The sequence below is a fragment of the Plectropomus leopardus genome, chromosome 22 (assembly GCF_008729295.1).
Source record: "Plectropomus leopardus isolate mb chromosome 22, YSFRI_Pleo_2.0, whole genome shotgun sequence".
Lineage (NCBI taxonomy): Eukaryota > Metazoa > Chordata > Actinopteri > Perciformes > Serranidae > Plectropomus > Plectropomus leopardus.
In genome coordinates, this window is record NC_056484.1 from 22,389,114 (window position 1) to 22,405,837 (window position 16,724).

The following is a 16,724-nucleotide window of genomic DNA, read 5'->3' on the forward strand; positions in this document are numbered from 1 at the left end:
GATATTGCATCAACTCATCACGTGATGAACATGAATTTCTACAAACATTTCGACCTCTGGTCATTTTTGAGATTATGCTTGATTTTACATAAACAAGTTCTTGGCTTTCTGAATATAAATTTGTGAAGGCATGATGACAAGCTAACAGTGAACATTTCTCTATTGCACTCTGGTCCTACTCAGCCTATCCTACTCAGGTCCTCTGGTCCCCACTAGCGACTTGCCTGAGCTAACTTTATTTCTTAGTGGCTTGGCATTGCGCATCAAAATATAAATGTTTATACTTTTGTCAGTATGGACATGCTGCACATGTTTAGCTTGGTTAGGTTCTCCAGAATTCAGTTCATTTTAGTGAAACCATGTGCAACACAAATATAATTCATGTAGATCTCCCAACATGATAAACAAGAGAGATGGAAAAACAGAAACTAAAAAAACTCCCTACCTTTGAACATTTGATCTTCGTGGATTATTTATGTTCCTTTGAGTGCACCGATCGAAACAATCAAAGGAGTTTTTCATAAAAAGAGAATCTAAGTTGTAAAGTCCATTGTTAACTGTTTGCTAACTGCGTTTGTCAAACAGATTGCAGTTCTTCTGACACATTTTCTGGTCTTTCTGCAACATGCTATTGCCTGTGTTTCTTACATTGCTGAAATTACTTCATTACACTTAAGAATAATAAAACAGGCATACTACATAATAGAGTCAGGGAGTACTTCAGTGAACTTGCTGTAGCTGTGGCTCAGGAAGTAGAGCAATTTTCAGAAGGTTGGCGTTTAGATCTCGGCAGCTCATCCAGTCCACAGGCTGTTCCATCGGTGAATGATTGTTTTAAAAAGTTTAAAAGACTGATTAATAGGTGTCACCTTGTATGGTAGCCGCAGTCACCAGAATGGGTGTGTGAATGGGTGAATGTGCATTGAGTGGACTAGAAAAGCACCAGACAATTGCAAGTCTATTCACCATTTGTAGATTTGTTGCAACTTCACAGAAGTACAACAAACTGTTGGTCTTGAAAGCATGTCAAACTTTTCTCTTCCATTACATCTTGTTTTTCACATATCTTATTTCTCAAGAGTCTCTTAGGTCACTTGTTTTTCTCAACTTTGCTCCCCTTTCACAATAACTGTGTTGTTTTCCTGGAAGGTCCAGTCACACTGCTGTTTTTGCCAAAGCCTCAATCTTAACCCGGCTTCATGAGGCCAGATGCTGTTCGTGTTATGCAAGAGACCAAAAATGTTTCTCAATATTTCCCCAACCACAGATTTTTTAAAAGAAATTTTTTTTACAAGATACTTTTCCAGTATTTCCAGTGCATTCTGTTATATATGAGTCATGCTTAAAATATGACTCCATATAAGCTTCTAATTTTCTCCCATATCACCCATTTGTATGTTAGCCCCCCCCACTCGCTACAAAATAAAAGTATTCCAAAGTTTTTTTTTCCCGAGACAGTCCCTGGAGTAGGGGAGACAGTGGTTGCACATTTCACTCTCTGCTGTATTTCTCTTGCATGTTTATTTATTAGAATATTCTAACCAGCAGGAAATAAGAGATTAAGAAATCAGCTATAAATCAATATGTTTTAATATACATGTGTTTCTTTTCTTTTTTCTGTTTTTTTTTTTTTTAATTAGGTGATTTGTGATTAAAGTAATGCTGTTATGGGCTTGTTTTGCTCATTGATAAAGTGTAGTAGATTTTGTTTTTAAATGGAGCAAACAATAAAAATTTGAAAATTGAATTCAAACAAGAACTCAAAAACATACATGTAATAGAATGTCTGCCCATTTTAAAAACATTTTTAAGCATTTTTTTTCAGTAGAAATATATAATTACAAACGTACATTTACTATTAATTTTGATTTGCAGCAAATTTTGAGGCCTTTTTCTCAAAATCATTGTTGATGACAGTTATTGTGTAATATTGCTTAATATTTGGACTACAAAAACAATAATAATGTCATAAGAACAGCATTTTTAAAACAAAACATTTTTAAAGCAATTTTTCAGTTGGAATGTCTCATTACATTTGGCATTAACTTTGATTTACAGCAAATTTCGAAGGCCTTTTTCTTTGGCTGTCATTATGCCATTAATGTAATGCGTATTGCTTAATATTTGGACTAAAAAGCAATAATAATGTCATTAATAGGCTTACAATCTCCGCATTCCAACAGTTTGTAAAACTCAAAATGTGTTTCAGGGTTAATGCCACTGAAAATGATAAAGTAATACACATATTGAGCCCTGTGTATAAATAATTGTTGAATAAATGAATGAAAAAAGGTGTAACCTCTGGGGAGCATGAATGTTTTTAACAAGCCTTAGGGCCAGCTACTTTATGAGAAATCTCATGTATAAAGCTGATATTCTGGCCAGATGGTGGTGTGAGAGGACAGATCAGTGTGATCACCAGAAACATCAGGGTTCATCCTCTGGGGACCATGAATAACAAAAGAAATTTCAAATCAATGTGGTCAGTATATGAGTGATGCATGGATAAAACCAAAGTCTGGAACAGCAGGGTTTACTGGAGAAATAAAATAAAGAATATTAGACATGGGGGGGGGGGGGCTTTATGTAATACAAGAAACATCAGAAAAAAACAGAATCTACATGACTTAGCAAATCAAGACAGTGTGGATGCTCAGCAAGATGAATCCTGACTTCTACGGTGTCACCCGCTGTCAAACAGCGTCCACCAAGTTCATGCCTCACTGTAAAGGGTCAGGGGTCACCACGGTTACAGTGTGTGACTGACAGGCCTCCTGACAGGAAGTTCCACATGAGCTCCCTCTTCATACCGTGACGCTCAGACATCAGCATCTGCATGTGTCAGAAATGGCTCTCGGACAGTCCGCCTGAAAAATGCTTCAGTCTTTGAAATTCAGTTTTATTTCTATGCTGATTATATTTCCTAGCGTTTGTTTCCACCACGCCATTATAGAAGAGTGGATATTAGTGTTCCATCAGCATTATAGGATTAGTGAGAATATCTTGCATTAAGCACCATTTGCACCTGTTTGTCACATGAAATGTTTCAGTCATGGTTCATTTTGGGGAACTAAAGCAATTTTTGTTTGAAGGGTACTCTGCCACTTAGTCACAGTTTCACTGAATTATATATATATTTTTTTACTCAGTTGCAGAGGAGTTGAGGCCTGAGTGGTGTTCACAAAAGAAGGGCAGCTTGTACATGTAGGCTATGTTACCTGGGAGGCAACATCCAGGGGGGAAAAGCTCTTTTCACTGCAGCTGAAATTCACTGAGTGTATGCTAAGAGGACACAGTTTAGTGGTTTAGGAAATGAATCACACTGAAACTGTAAAAGCGAGTTGGCACATGAGGGGGACATAACTTAGCTAGTTAGAGGATGTTAAAGCCAGATATTAAAGGGAGCATATTTTGCTCATTTACAGGTCCATACTTGTATTTAAGGTTTCTATCAGGACATGAGCATGCATTAATGGCCACCAAACACTTTTTTTTATCTCCTCATCTTGTGTTTGAGTGTGCCTGTATTCACCCTCTGCCTGAAAAGACTCCATCTACGCCTGTCTCTTTAAGCTCCTCTCCTGTAAAAGCCCAGTCTGCTCTGCATTCATGTGCTCCTTGGAAATATTTTATTTACTGTATTTATGAAATGCAAGCAAATAATCATCCCTCAAAAGTCATAATTGCAAGTGGGGAATTTCAATGATTCCCCAAACTGCCAAGTTGTGACGTTTGTGTGACGTTTCAGGGCTGCCGTATTGGCAGTACGCTTGGAAACAATTTACCAAGGAGCACATGAATACATATCAGATATATAAATATATATATATATATATATATATATCCTACAGCTACCATTTACTTAAAGTAGTTGCACATTTTAGTATATGCATTTATTAGCTGTAGCAAGCAACCAAACTTTAAACTATAAAGCATGAAAGGTGGTATACTGACACTGATAACAGCGTTATTTTATAACACAAGTTGCCGCCTTGACATCATAAATGCCAATGTTTGGTAGAAGACTTTTTTATTTAACTAACATAAAATATCAATATTTGATCACGTGTAAAGTGTAATATGGTTAAAGTGTTAACTGCTGTCCATGTCGAATGACCTAGAGTAAATGTAAAAATATATAAAAATATTTGCTCACAGACATTACGTCTGCACACGTTTACCTCATTATTCGAATTGACCACATTTATTATTAACATCCTTCATTGCAACACTATATGTAAGACACAAAATATGGAAAAAGCACAACAATCCTCCACAAAACAGTGCATTTTCACAGGCTGAGGCCAATAAATGTGCCCATTACAGTGATTATTGAGTGTGAAGGAGTTCAAATGAAGGAACATGTGCAGCATGTACTAACACATGAAAGGAGGTCTGTCTTTTGTTGCTCAACATTTATGCTCTCAGGCCAAATGTTTTGACCTTTCTCGCCCTCCACATAGCGTCTTCTTCAGTGAAGCCCACCTCCTTACCGCCCCTATCCTCCCCCAGCAGTACAGCTCACCCATGACATTCTAATCTACTTGGAGAACGGGAGTTGGGGTTTTGCTTGGAGCTCTTCGTGCTCTCTGCTGCTCTTCATATTTCAGCTCCTCACTGCAGCCAGCCGCTGTCACTGTCATTACCCTCCTGCAGAGCACACTGCTGTCCTTGTGGCAGAGCTCGGCCTTATTCACACACTCTGTCTCTTTCTGTTTGCCCTAACTGCATTGTCTCTGCAAAGTGGACTACATTTACGAAGCTGCACCTGGATTCAATATTTAACATGATGGTAAAGACACATTTAAATAATCTCTGGACGCTGCGGAGTCTGCAGAACTTTGCAGTTCCACTATTTCAAAGTTGTAATAGCTTTAGTGTGTGTAAAGTTGACGAAACTGCTCAATCTCCAACTTCCCGCGATCCCTGACCCTAACCCCCCTAACCCCAACCATTCCTTAACTCACTACTTACATAATTAAGACTGTCTTGTCTTAGTTCTTAAAATGTTTTTAAAAAAATTTCTCTTAAATGTGCATCTTATAACAGCAGCATTAAAATTAAGACAACAGCTATGTGTAAACATAATTTTTTTACAGATTAGAGATTAGAAGTAGGCTATTACGTTGTATGAAAATCTGGAACTAGATGGCACTTGGCTTGTGGTATTGTAATTTAATCGTTTTTAACGACATCTATTGCATGTCTGTCCGTCCTGGAAGAGGGATCTCTCCTCAGTCGCCCTTCCTGAGGTTTCTACCATTTTCTACCAAGTTTTTTCTTGTTAGTGTGAGGGTAACCGAATCACTGCACAGAGGGAAGAGTGCATCTACTGCTAGCTCTTAGCACCACTAAGCTAGCTAATGTTAGGCTACAGCTAAGCCAAGGAGGACACTATTAATGTTTATATTTAGAGATGTCACAAACATGAGCCTTTCGTCCATTAGTAGAGTCACGCTTCCCTCTTTGTGTTGATACAGCTTTCCAGGAAAATTACAGAGACTAACGACACTTTCTACTGTAAAAATTGGCAATAAAAGCTTCTAAACTGAACCGGACATGTTTCAGCAGTAATATGATCTGAAAGTGAGAAAAATGAACAACATTGTCAACCAAAAAATTACATGTTTCTCTGACATTAGCATGTAGCCATGTTTGGCAATGTATCTGAAGCTTTAACAAAGATTAGCAGCCCTTTCTGCTGTGAAAAATCACTGATGAAAGTCTCTAAACACAACAGGACATGAATGTGACCCAAAATTGCAACAAATTTACATCATTGGCAAACGAAAATTATGTCATTTGTTTTAATTGCCTTAAGTGCAACATCCTGAAAGGGAAAGTCTGTCTCTCTCTGTCTGTGTCTCTCTCTTTCTATCTTTCTGTCTCTTTCTCTTTGTGTGTGTCTCTGTCAATTCAGTTCAGTAGACTTTATGGCATCAAAAGCATATCTCGTTCTCTCAGCCAGACTCACACTGACTCCCAGTCATCTGTTGATACACAGCTAAGAGAGTTATGATACATGACAGATCAAGAAATTCTCGTAAAAGAAAAAAAATGCGAGAAAGGTTGGAGTTGAGGATTATTTTACAGATAAAGAGCTGTTCCTAAATTCTGTTAAATCCCAGATGAGTTAAAAGGGAAAGTGGGGCCAACACGGAGCAAGAGATTTACAGATAAAGATAAAGAGTTCTGAGAATCAAACAGGAACTACAACATGAAGACTCACAGGTACTATAAGACAGCTTATCTCCCGTTTGTTTTTAATGTTGGGTTTTCTGACATTAGTCTCAATGAAACAAGGTAGATTGATGGTAGACAGAGACAAATATGAATGCAAACTTTCACCCATTGATACCTGGATTGTCATCTCTGTTTTTGTTTGGCATTCAGGTTCCTTTCACAGGTATTTCCACCCTTGAACTCTGGGTTCAAGGAAATGTCCTAAAAATTGCAAGATAACTAGATTTTATAAATTATTTATTTAAAAGCTTGGGAAAAATCTTCTCGAGAGCTGTATATACACACATATTTTATTCCTGATATTCAGTTTTCAGTATTTTATAAAATCAAACCGTTTCTTTGCCACATTACATTCCATGATCGAAAAGGGACAGGGGGAAGAAAAACTTATTTTACTAGACCCTTTCTCAAAAATACATGAAAAAATATAAATAGACTGTCTGTCTGTCAGTTACTTAGCAGTCAATACTTCAATAAAAACTAAAAATGAGAGAGTGAGAAAAAAAATCAATTGTCATACACAGCAACTCAACATCAATTAAAATCATTACCTGGACACTTCATATTGTCTAATTATTTTCTTCTTATACATGTTCATGCACTGAAAGATATTGATATTACCCTTAAAATTGTTCTCTAAAGAATTCCACATATTTCCAGTGATCATGATCATTTAAAGGTATATTTTATTATGTATTATTATTATTATTATTATTATTATTATTATTATTATTATTATTATTATTATTATTGTCGTTATTCATTTTCTGCTCTAATTTTTTTATTTTCCATTTTTTTTTATTCGTTTCTTGCTAATTTTTGTGTTATTTCTCCTAAGTCACTTCATCCCATGTTTTTGCGAGACAGGCCAGTTTTCTCAGGTTACAAATGATAATGTCCACAGCAGGGCAATCACAGAGCATCAGACTTTGTCAGCTCCAGAAGAATCGGGTCAGTCTGTCTGAGATGTGGCATCACTGGAGCCTAATTGTGATTTAGTGAAACATCAGCGCAGACTCTCCCTGACCTGTGAGGACAGCTGGGTGTGTGGAGCTGGTTTGGTGTCAGTTGGACTCAGGCTGTGGGAGAGCGGCGGCGATACAGCACTGTGTCAGAGTGCATCATGTGCACAGTGTTCATTAGTATCAGCGTGTCTGTGGCTGACACTGCTGCTCTGGATGTGCTGGAGAAGCTGTGCTGTTGTGTTCCTGCTGGCACCAAGTGGAAAATGTACATTTCAGCAGGGCAGGTTATCAGCGCCTCGTTTGTGTCGCGTTTTCTCTCCTCATAAGCTGTTCAGGTCACTGTTGTTAACTTGTTATTCGAGTGATGTTTAACCCTTCAAAACCTGGATCGACATCGGTTATCATGGGCTTTATTCAGAGGTCTCTCACAAGCATTTCAGCTTCTTAAACAAAATGATTTGATTTCTTTCACAAACAGGGGGGAGAAGGCCATTAGCAATTTGGCAAGGAATGTTCCGTAAAATGCAAGGCATTTGTAAAAAGTGAAAAAAGAGGACAGAGAATGAAAATGTCCAAAAGTCTGTAGCTTAAATTAGTTTAATTATATATTTAGAATTATGTTACAGAAAAAAAAAACAACTTTTTATTATCATTATTATTTTTATTTATTTATTTATTTTTTTGCATTTTTTGTGTTCTTTCCTTGTTTTGTTTTTTTGTTTGGTTTGGCTTCTTTCTTTTGTTTTGGAATTTTTTTTTTTTTTAACTTTTTTCTTCTTTTTTTCTTTCCTTCATATTGTGTAGTTATTTTCCCCTTATGCATTTTCTTGACCTGAAAGATATTGATATTACCCCTTAAAACCGTTCTCAAAGGATTTCCTCAAATTTGTAATTATTGTAATGATTATGATATTTAAATGTATTATTTATTTATATTTGAATGATAATTATTATAATTATTGTTATTAACCGTCTGTTTTTTTTGTTCGTTTAGTTCATTTTAAATGAATTTTTAGGTAATTTTTTTCTTGTAATTTTTACTTATTTCTTGCTAATTTTTTGGTCATTTCTTGTTAAGTTGCTCATCGCCTTTTTCCATGTTTTTGAAGAAATTAGGCTAATTTGCTCAGGTTTCAAAGAATTAACGCTTTTTCCTCTTGTGTTTTTTTGACAGACTTGCGGCGGATGACGGCGGGTTTCATGGGCATGGCGGTGGCCATCATCCTGTTCGGCTGGATCATTGGCGTGCTCGGCTGCTGCTGGGACAGAGGCCTCATGCAGTATGTGGCCGGCCTCCTCTTCCTCATGGGAGGTCAGTCACTCACACACACACACACACACACACACACACACACAGACACACACACACACACACACACACACACACACACACACACAAACACACACACACACACTGAAAGCTGATAGCATCACCACCACCTTATCAGTCATCCAAACACTGTGAGAAACAAATTAGTAGATCCAAGAAGCATGCGTTTTTATTATTCATACATTAACTTTGGATTTATTTAGTCATTTCCCCGGTGGTAATAGACTTCCATAAATCAGCCTCGAGCATTTTTCTTCTTGCACATGGATAAATCGCTGTTGAAAGAATTGTAGTGTAATCATCTAACTGAGACGCGATAGGAATAATTTCCAAACTTTCCTGACAAATGGTTTTAATGGAATCTGTTTTTCTTTTTCTCTCTGAGGGTTGGATGAGAAGTTGAATATTAGTCTCATGTCTGTATGTTAACTAAAAATATGAAGTCGGGATGTGGTTACCCTAGCTTAGCACAAAGACTGGAAGCAAGGGGAAACTGCTGTCCTCCGTAAAAAATACACCTCTAAAGTGCACAGATTAACTCTTTGAAAGCTAAGGAAAAGACTTGATTAAAAAGTTAAAGGAAAATTACCTGAAAATTAGTAAAAAAAGACAGTAAAAAACAAGCATACAGGGAAATTATCTAAAAAAAAATAAATAAAAAAAGCTTAAAATTATGAAAAAAATTCTGTAACATTTCAATTTTTAATATGTAGCTATGGCAATTTTGGAATATAGCTCATCAAGTATCTTTGCATTTTTTTCCTATGGTCCCAAGTACACGCATGCATGCACACGCACAGTTGTCAGCAGTAACTTCACTCATACACATACACACACACACACACACACACACACACACACACACACACACACACATTAATATATGATGTGCTGCACAGCTCTGGGTTGGCGGGAGACAACTGCGCACTCAATTATGATGGGCTTCAGATTAGTGCTGCTGTGCCCTACAGTTGTATAATGAACAGGCAATTAAAAAGTCAATTATGTTGCTTGGCAATAAAAGCCCAAGAAATAGGCTGGGTCAGTCTGCAGTGGCCAAATCTCTGCAGAGCAGCCCACAGGGTCACACAGCTCCCAAAATGAGGCCCAATTTAGAGCTGTGACTGCTTCTGCTCAACACACGCCAATGTAAGAGTCAGTCAGATGAGATGAGTGGTCAGATTATTTAACTCTTTAAAACCTGGATGGACATCAGTTTTCTTGTACAGTGTTTAGATGCCTTTTGCAGTATTATAAAGTCAATCAATTATTTATACCTTTGAAATGGAATTTTATTTCAAAAACATGGAAAATGTAATTTGGTATGAGATATTATATATATATATATATATATATATATATATATATATGAGATATTATAAATAAATATATATATATATATATATATATATATATATATATATATATATGTTAAAAGGTGACAAGAAAATGACCTGAAATTAAAAAAGCTGTAATTTATAAATAATAGATAGATAGATAGATAGATAGATAGATAGATAGATAGATAAGATGATAAATTAATTAATAAAAACAATAAGGCTAGAGAGGGTTTCATTAAAAAGCTCTCAAATGATAAGTGATTAGTTTTTGCTAATTTTAGTTAATTTTTCTTGCAACTTCTTACACATTTCTTCTTTTTATAATTTAGTTAAAAAAGAATAATCAAGCCACTTTGCTCAAGTTTCAGTGGTTTAAAAAATAGCTAAATACTGAACGTGAGCGATGTCAGTGATTTGGTGACCTCTCCTCTAGAGCTCCTGAGGGTTTGAGTGTTTTGGTACTGAATCATTGAGGCCTTTTATTTTTGCAAAAAGCATTTCATTCAAAGATGGCCCAGGGAAAGATCTGGCCAAGAGGCACATTTCTCCACCTACAATGGACCACAATGCACTGCAGACAGTGCAGAGTGATGAGGTATCTGAGGTTATATCAGGCAGCTGGAGCTCTGGAAGTAAGAGACAGCATCAGGTGATTCATTCCCAGCACTTTAAACTTTAATGGTTGAATCATCAGTACAAACAATGAGACACTTCACTGGAAAGATCCACAAATACATTTTTAATGCCATGAGGATCAAATGTTTTACCAGTGTGATGAGGAAATGTTTATTTTTGGTCAACGGCAACACAAAAGGGGCATTTCTTGTGAATTTCCAAATCCCAGGGTCCAAAAAGCAAACTGATTGGTCAGGTTTGAAAACAAGTATGGTTTCTCTCAGACAGTTTCATGTGAACAACCAAGTGCGAACCCATGAATACCTTCAAGAGAGACAGTCTCAAAGACTGTGTCAGTGTCTCCATCTGCCCCCGTGATGGCAGGCATCACACCTAAGCATTTTGGGCAACATACCACCGACAACTTCCCCTTTAAAGTCGGGGGAAGATGATGCTTTCAGTCTGGAAAAGGTCAACGCCGACTCTATTTATGTGTTCCAGTAGCCTTATAATGTGTCATAAGAAACATCAGAAAAACATCATAGTCATGAAGTAATGAAAAAATTCATGAAAAAGTCATAGTATAATACTTCATGCAAAAAGTCATTTAAAAAAAAAGTTAAAGTAAAGCATGTCATAAAAAAATGTAACAAAAAGTCATAGTATAGTATGTCATGTAACATTTCATAACAAAGTCAGAAATTTGTAGGGCATAGGAAAAAAATCAAAAGAAAATATATAGTATAGTAGTATTGCCGTTAAAAAAAACCATGCAAAAGTCATGGTATAATATCACATTAAAAAAAGACTGTATACTATGCCAATTTAAAATGTCATAAAAATGGTCATGTTATGATATAACTTGAAAAAAATTGTGAAACAGTCATCGTATACTATGCCATTGAAAAATCAGAAAACAGCATGTTGTTATATGTTGTCAAGATGTCACCAAAACATCATAGTTTAGTATGTCATCAAAAATGTCAAAAAAACGTTATGGTATAGTATGTCGTCAAATATATTACCAAAAGGTCACAGTATTGTATGTTGTCAAAAAGACTTCATAGTACACTATCTTGTCAAAAATGTGACCAAATCGACATAGTATACGATGTCATTCAACATATCACCATAATTTATGTTGTCAAAAATGTGACCAAAATTCATGGCAAAGTATGTCGTCAAAAATAGCATCAAAACATCAAAATATAGTATGTCATCAAAGTCATAGTATAGTATGTCATTCAAAATGCAACTAAAACATCATAGTATAGTATTTTGTCATAAATGTCACCAAAACATCATAGTATGGTATGTGGTCAAAAATGTGACCAAATCTTTATAGTATAGTATGTCGTCAAAAATGGCACCAAAACATCAAAGTATAGTATGTAGTCATTAATGTCACCAAAACGTCAGCATAGTATGCTGTTCAGAATGTCACCAAAACGTTATAATATAGTATGTCTTTAAACCAAAATGTCTTACTATTGTATGTTGTCCAGAATGGCACAAAAACGTTGTATGATGTTTTGTTCCTTTTTTGGACATGCTATATTATGATGTTTTTGGACGTTTTTTCTATGTGCTATATAATGATATTTTTGGACGTTTTTTCAACATGCTATACTATGATTTTTCTTGCCATGCTATTTTATGTGGTTTTTCACTGCACGTTATACTAAAGAATTTCAAAAAAACTATCAAAAATACCAAAAATATCATAATATAGAAGGTCGAAAAATGTCAAAATATGACATGTCCAAAAACCTGCTGAAAATCACAAAGTATAGCATGTTGAGACACTTCATAGTAAAGAATGTCGAAAAAACATCCAAAAACATAACAACATAGCGTGTCAAAAAAACGAACAAAAATGCCATTCTATACTATGTCGAAAAAGTATGACTTGTATAAAAATTAGCTGAAAACCGCATAAAATAGCATGTCGAGACACGTCATAGTATAGAATGCCAAATAACCACCCAAAAACATCATAGTATAGCATGTCGAAAAAATGCCAGAAAACATTGTAGTATAGCATGTCAAAAAATATCAAAATATGACGTCAAAGAAACAGCTGAAAACCACATAAAATAGCATCCAAAAACACATCATAGTATGGAATGTTGAGCAAACAGCCAAAAACATCATAATATAGCACGTCGAAAAAACGACTGAAAACGTCGCACTATAGTATAGTTCAGTTTCATCCAGCAACCTGTTTCTTTTTTGTCTTGTTTTGTCTTTTTAGACACTCATCAGATTCTCAGAAGGATGAAAAGGTGGACAAAAACTGTTTGAGGCAGGCTTTATTCAAAGATAAAAATGTCAAAAGAAAGTAAATCAAAAGCAACAGTTACCTCACTCCCTTTTCCAGGAGCTACATACACCGTCTAGCACAAGGTCTAAGCAAGATAAGGCAAAAGCACACAAGCACAAAAAGCCCCAAAAAACCCACACAGCGATCTGTTGTTCCTCTTTATCTGGAAGTCTGTCGCATCATCACTCTCTCCACTCTCCGTCTCTCCTCATTGGCTGGCATGTTCAAGCACTTCAGCCTGCTGCTTAGGGTGTCATGTTTGGGAAGAAGCTTCCTTCTCCTGCTGCTAGGGAGTCATATAGATAATATGTCATCCAAAATGGCAAAAAACTTCATAGTATAGTAAGTTGTCCAAAATGGCACAAAAACGTAATACAATAGTATGCTGTCAACACGTCACAGTATAGTATGTGGTCAAAAATGTCACCAAAACGTCACAGTATAGTTTGACATCCAAACACTGATAAAGTCATTACAGTATAGTATGTCTTCCAAAAACTGAAAAGAATATGTCATAAAATTAAAAATAAAAATAAAAATGTCACATCATAAAAATGTTGTTTGAAAAATCAGTAAAACAGATTAGTATATTATGTCGATCAACAAAAATCTAAACTTTTCATAGTATTGTCTGATTATGTATTTTTAAAAAAATCATAAAAATACTATCATATGTCGTCCACAAATATTAATAGCAATCATAGTGTTGTATGTCATTCATAACATCATAAAAAGTCATAGTTTAGTATGTCATTCAATAAATTATAAACTTCATATTACAGTATGTTGATCAAAAATTCTAAAAATGTCATAGCATAGTACATCATCCAATAAATCATGTACATCACAGTAAAGTATGTCGTCAAAATATAAAAATTGTCAAAGTATAGTGTGTTGTTAAAAAAAAAAAAAAAATCTTCACAGGATGTCTTTAAAAAAAATTACAAAACTGTCACAGTATTGTACATTATTAAAAAATGCATACAAACCTCATCTTATAGTACCTCATTCAAATAACTCCTGAGTAGATGTCAGGGTCTTCACAGCTGTGGGGTGAAGTTACTTTTTCACTGTGACAAAATTCTGATGCATCCCATTCTGTCTTTGCAGGAACCTTCTGCATCATCTCCCTCTGCACCTGCGTTGCCGGCATCAACTTCGAGCTCTCCCGTTACCCGCGGTACCTGTATGGCCTGCCCGACGACATCGGCCACGGCTACGGCTGGTCCATGTTCTGCGCCTGGGGTGGCCTGGGCCTCACCCTCATCGCTGGTTTCTTCTGCACCCTGGCTCCCTCTGTCCAGCCGATACCCCGATCCACCTGCCCAAAGTCCCGACAGGAGAACGGCACTGTGTGCTAAAGCCGGCAAGACGACCATCTGAATCTACAGATCGACAAACAACAAACAAACCATGTCTTCATACATCTACTCATCTCCAGTGTCTCCTGGTTACAGATTTCTTTTTTTATTTGTGTGTGTGTTTAAAAATGGGTGTCTTGATGAATTGCTACCTTGAAAATAACAGAAAAAAACTGAAGAACTACAGAAATATTATCAAAAAAAAAAAAGTTGTGCTTGTTTTGTTGTTGTGGAGAAGACGCTGAAATGGACCATGACCAAGAAAGGTTTCAAAAAGACATGGGGAAAATGAAAGACTATATTTTGGATTGGTTATAGCAGAAGAGGGGCTCCAAACCCCTAAAGATCAATTGCTACGATTGAGTTTCTCATTAACTCGGCCTCTTGGAACCTCCTGTGGGATCATTCACAAGGGAATGGACCAGACATGAAACCATGTGACTTGCTGGGCTTGGATCATGTTTAGCGGCCATTTGTTAACCTTCCAGCTTCTTAAGTCCCTCCGATTACTTGGGACATGCTGGTGGCGAGGAGATCCAGGACCTCCACTGTTGTACATTACTGTACAGAATATTCCAGACAAGTGACAACCGGGAACTGGACCATTTTCATTCTCGTGTAGGTGCATTTCATTCCGTCCGATGATCCGATCTGCCATTTAGCATTTTATACATGCATTCCTCTTTGATTCAAAGTCTATTTTCCTTTTTACTGAACCCTTCATGTTGTGAACGAACAACGTCTGAGTGTACGTTCGGAGCAAATGTGTTTTCCATTCTAGTCATAGAGGTAAATGTGTGTGTGTGAGTGTGTGTATGTGCGGGAAAGGGGTTGTTTTGAAGTCTCTATAGAAAAAAAGTCGAAAAACATTACCATAATGACAAAGTGGAGCCCTTCCTCTGGGATGTACGAAAGCAGGGGCTTTGATGAACAGAAAGACATAATGGAGAGATGTAGTATCCTGTTTAACCTGACTGACTTCTGCCTTGCCGTCTTTTCGGGAGAGTCCCAGCAGACACGAGAGATAAAGAGTTGTTTTAAAGGGGGTAGCATGTTCAGCTCCATATTCTGCTGCCCTGAGCAACTATGGAAGGCTCAAGTAATTGCATCTGATGGGAACAAGCTCCGACCTCTCTTCCAGGGATTCTGTGAAGCTCTGCTGCTTCTCCTCCAGCTCTTATTTTTCTTTCACCATCAGCCAAGACCTGGCAGGGCTTCCTGCAGGGCCTCCTCTCTCTGAAAGGAGGGTAAACAGTACAGTATCAAAGTACGGGGTTAAAAAGGGGTCATCTCACTCAGTCAAAACACGTCTAGACTGAAGAAGAAAGGCAAAGTGTTCTGTATTTGCAAGATTCCTCAAGGCTGCCAATCATAAGTCTGAACTCAAAATACACACTCGCATGGGCTTGAATATTTCTATGCACATTAAGGATGATGGTTATGATGCAATAAATAGGCAGTTTAAATTCTCACCAGGGCCAATTATAGCAGCTAGCTGTGCAAGCATTAACACATGGTTCAGATATGGACATCCACTCATCCAGCAGTACGATACAAAAAGGTAGTGAGGCCACAGTCCACGTGATCTTTCATTGGAGCCATCCATTAAATTGGTATAGCTAGTCTAAAACCTGAAGTGGCGTCTATTCAAGAATAATTTCAGCAAAAAGCAGCATGGGTCTCATATTAAAGCCCCTTATCCCAATTTATAAAAATCTGGGGTGCTATTATACCTTTGGGTACGGCATTGGGTTTGTAAAGATCCTGATTTAGTTTAGGGGTAAAGTTTTTTGGGATATTGGGACTGACAAGCAAGTCAACACCAGTCTTGCAGACCAGTAAGGTGTGGGAGAACAAGATATGGTTTTAATCTACTATAAGTTTACCATAAACTGTATCAAATAATTGACGGAGCCACTGTGAGGTCACGTTTTGATTTCTGAAGCCTTGAGTTTGACATTTTGGCCTCTGGTAACTTGTTGGCGTTAGATTTGTATGAACACGTTTGGACACGAGCTGCCTGCTTGGTTAGCACACTTGCATTACGGCTTTGTTTAGTTGTGATAATGCTAATTTTCACTAAGGTATAAACCATTATGTATATCAACTTGTCAACGACTGGCGCCCAGTTGTCACTAAAAGGAACCACGCAATTAATTATGCATACATTTAAGATTTAATAACATTAAATGATGAATTATGTAAAATTTTAACCCCATACAGTTGTCATGAACTGATATTAGCTACAGAGACCAAAACATTTTTTTTGTACCAGGCTGTAAACATGTTTGTTTCTGCTGTAAAGTTGGGCAGGTTTGGGGCGCCTGGTTGCTCAGTGGCTAGAGCGGGCGCCCCATGTGTAGAGGCTGTGTCCTCGCCACAGCGGCCGTGAGTTCGATTCCTTGGCCCTTGGCCCTTTGCTGCATGTCACCCCCTTCTCTCTCTCCCCTTTCACACTTGTGCTGTCCTATCAATTAAAGGCAAAACCGCCCATTTTAATTCATGTAATGACTCTAGAATATATTAAATTATCAGTTTCTTAAATAA

At 36.9% G+C, this 16,724-nt stretch overlaps 1 protein-coding gene across 1 annotated transcript in view; it reads left to right on the top strand.

The window, feature by feature from the left end:
- tmem178b (transmembrane protein 178B) overlaps positions 1-16,724 on the top strand; it is a 142,050-nt gene extending 125,326 nt beyond the window's left edge. The window contains exons 4-5 of the mRNA XM_042511304.1: positions 8,383-8,520; positions 13,927-16,724. Coding sequence (XP_042367238.1) covers positions 8,383-8,520; positions 13,927-14,177 — 389 coding nt within the window. The 3' untranslated portion in view covers positions 14,178-16,724. The remainder of the gene's footprint in view (positions 1-8,382; positions 8,521-13,926) is intronic.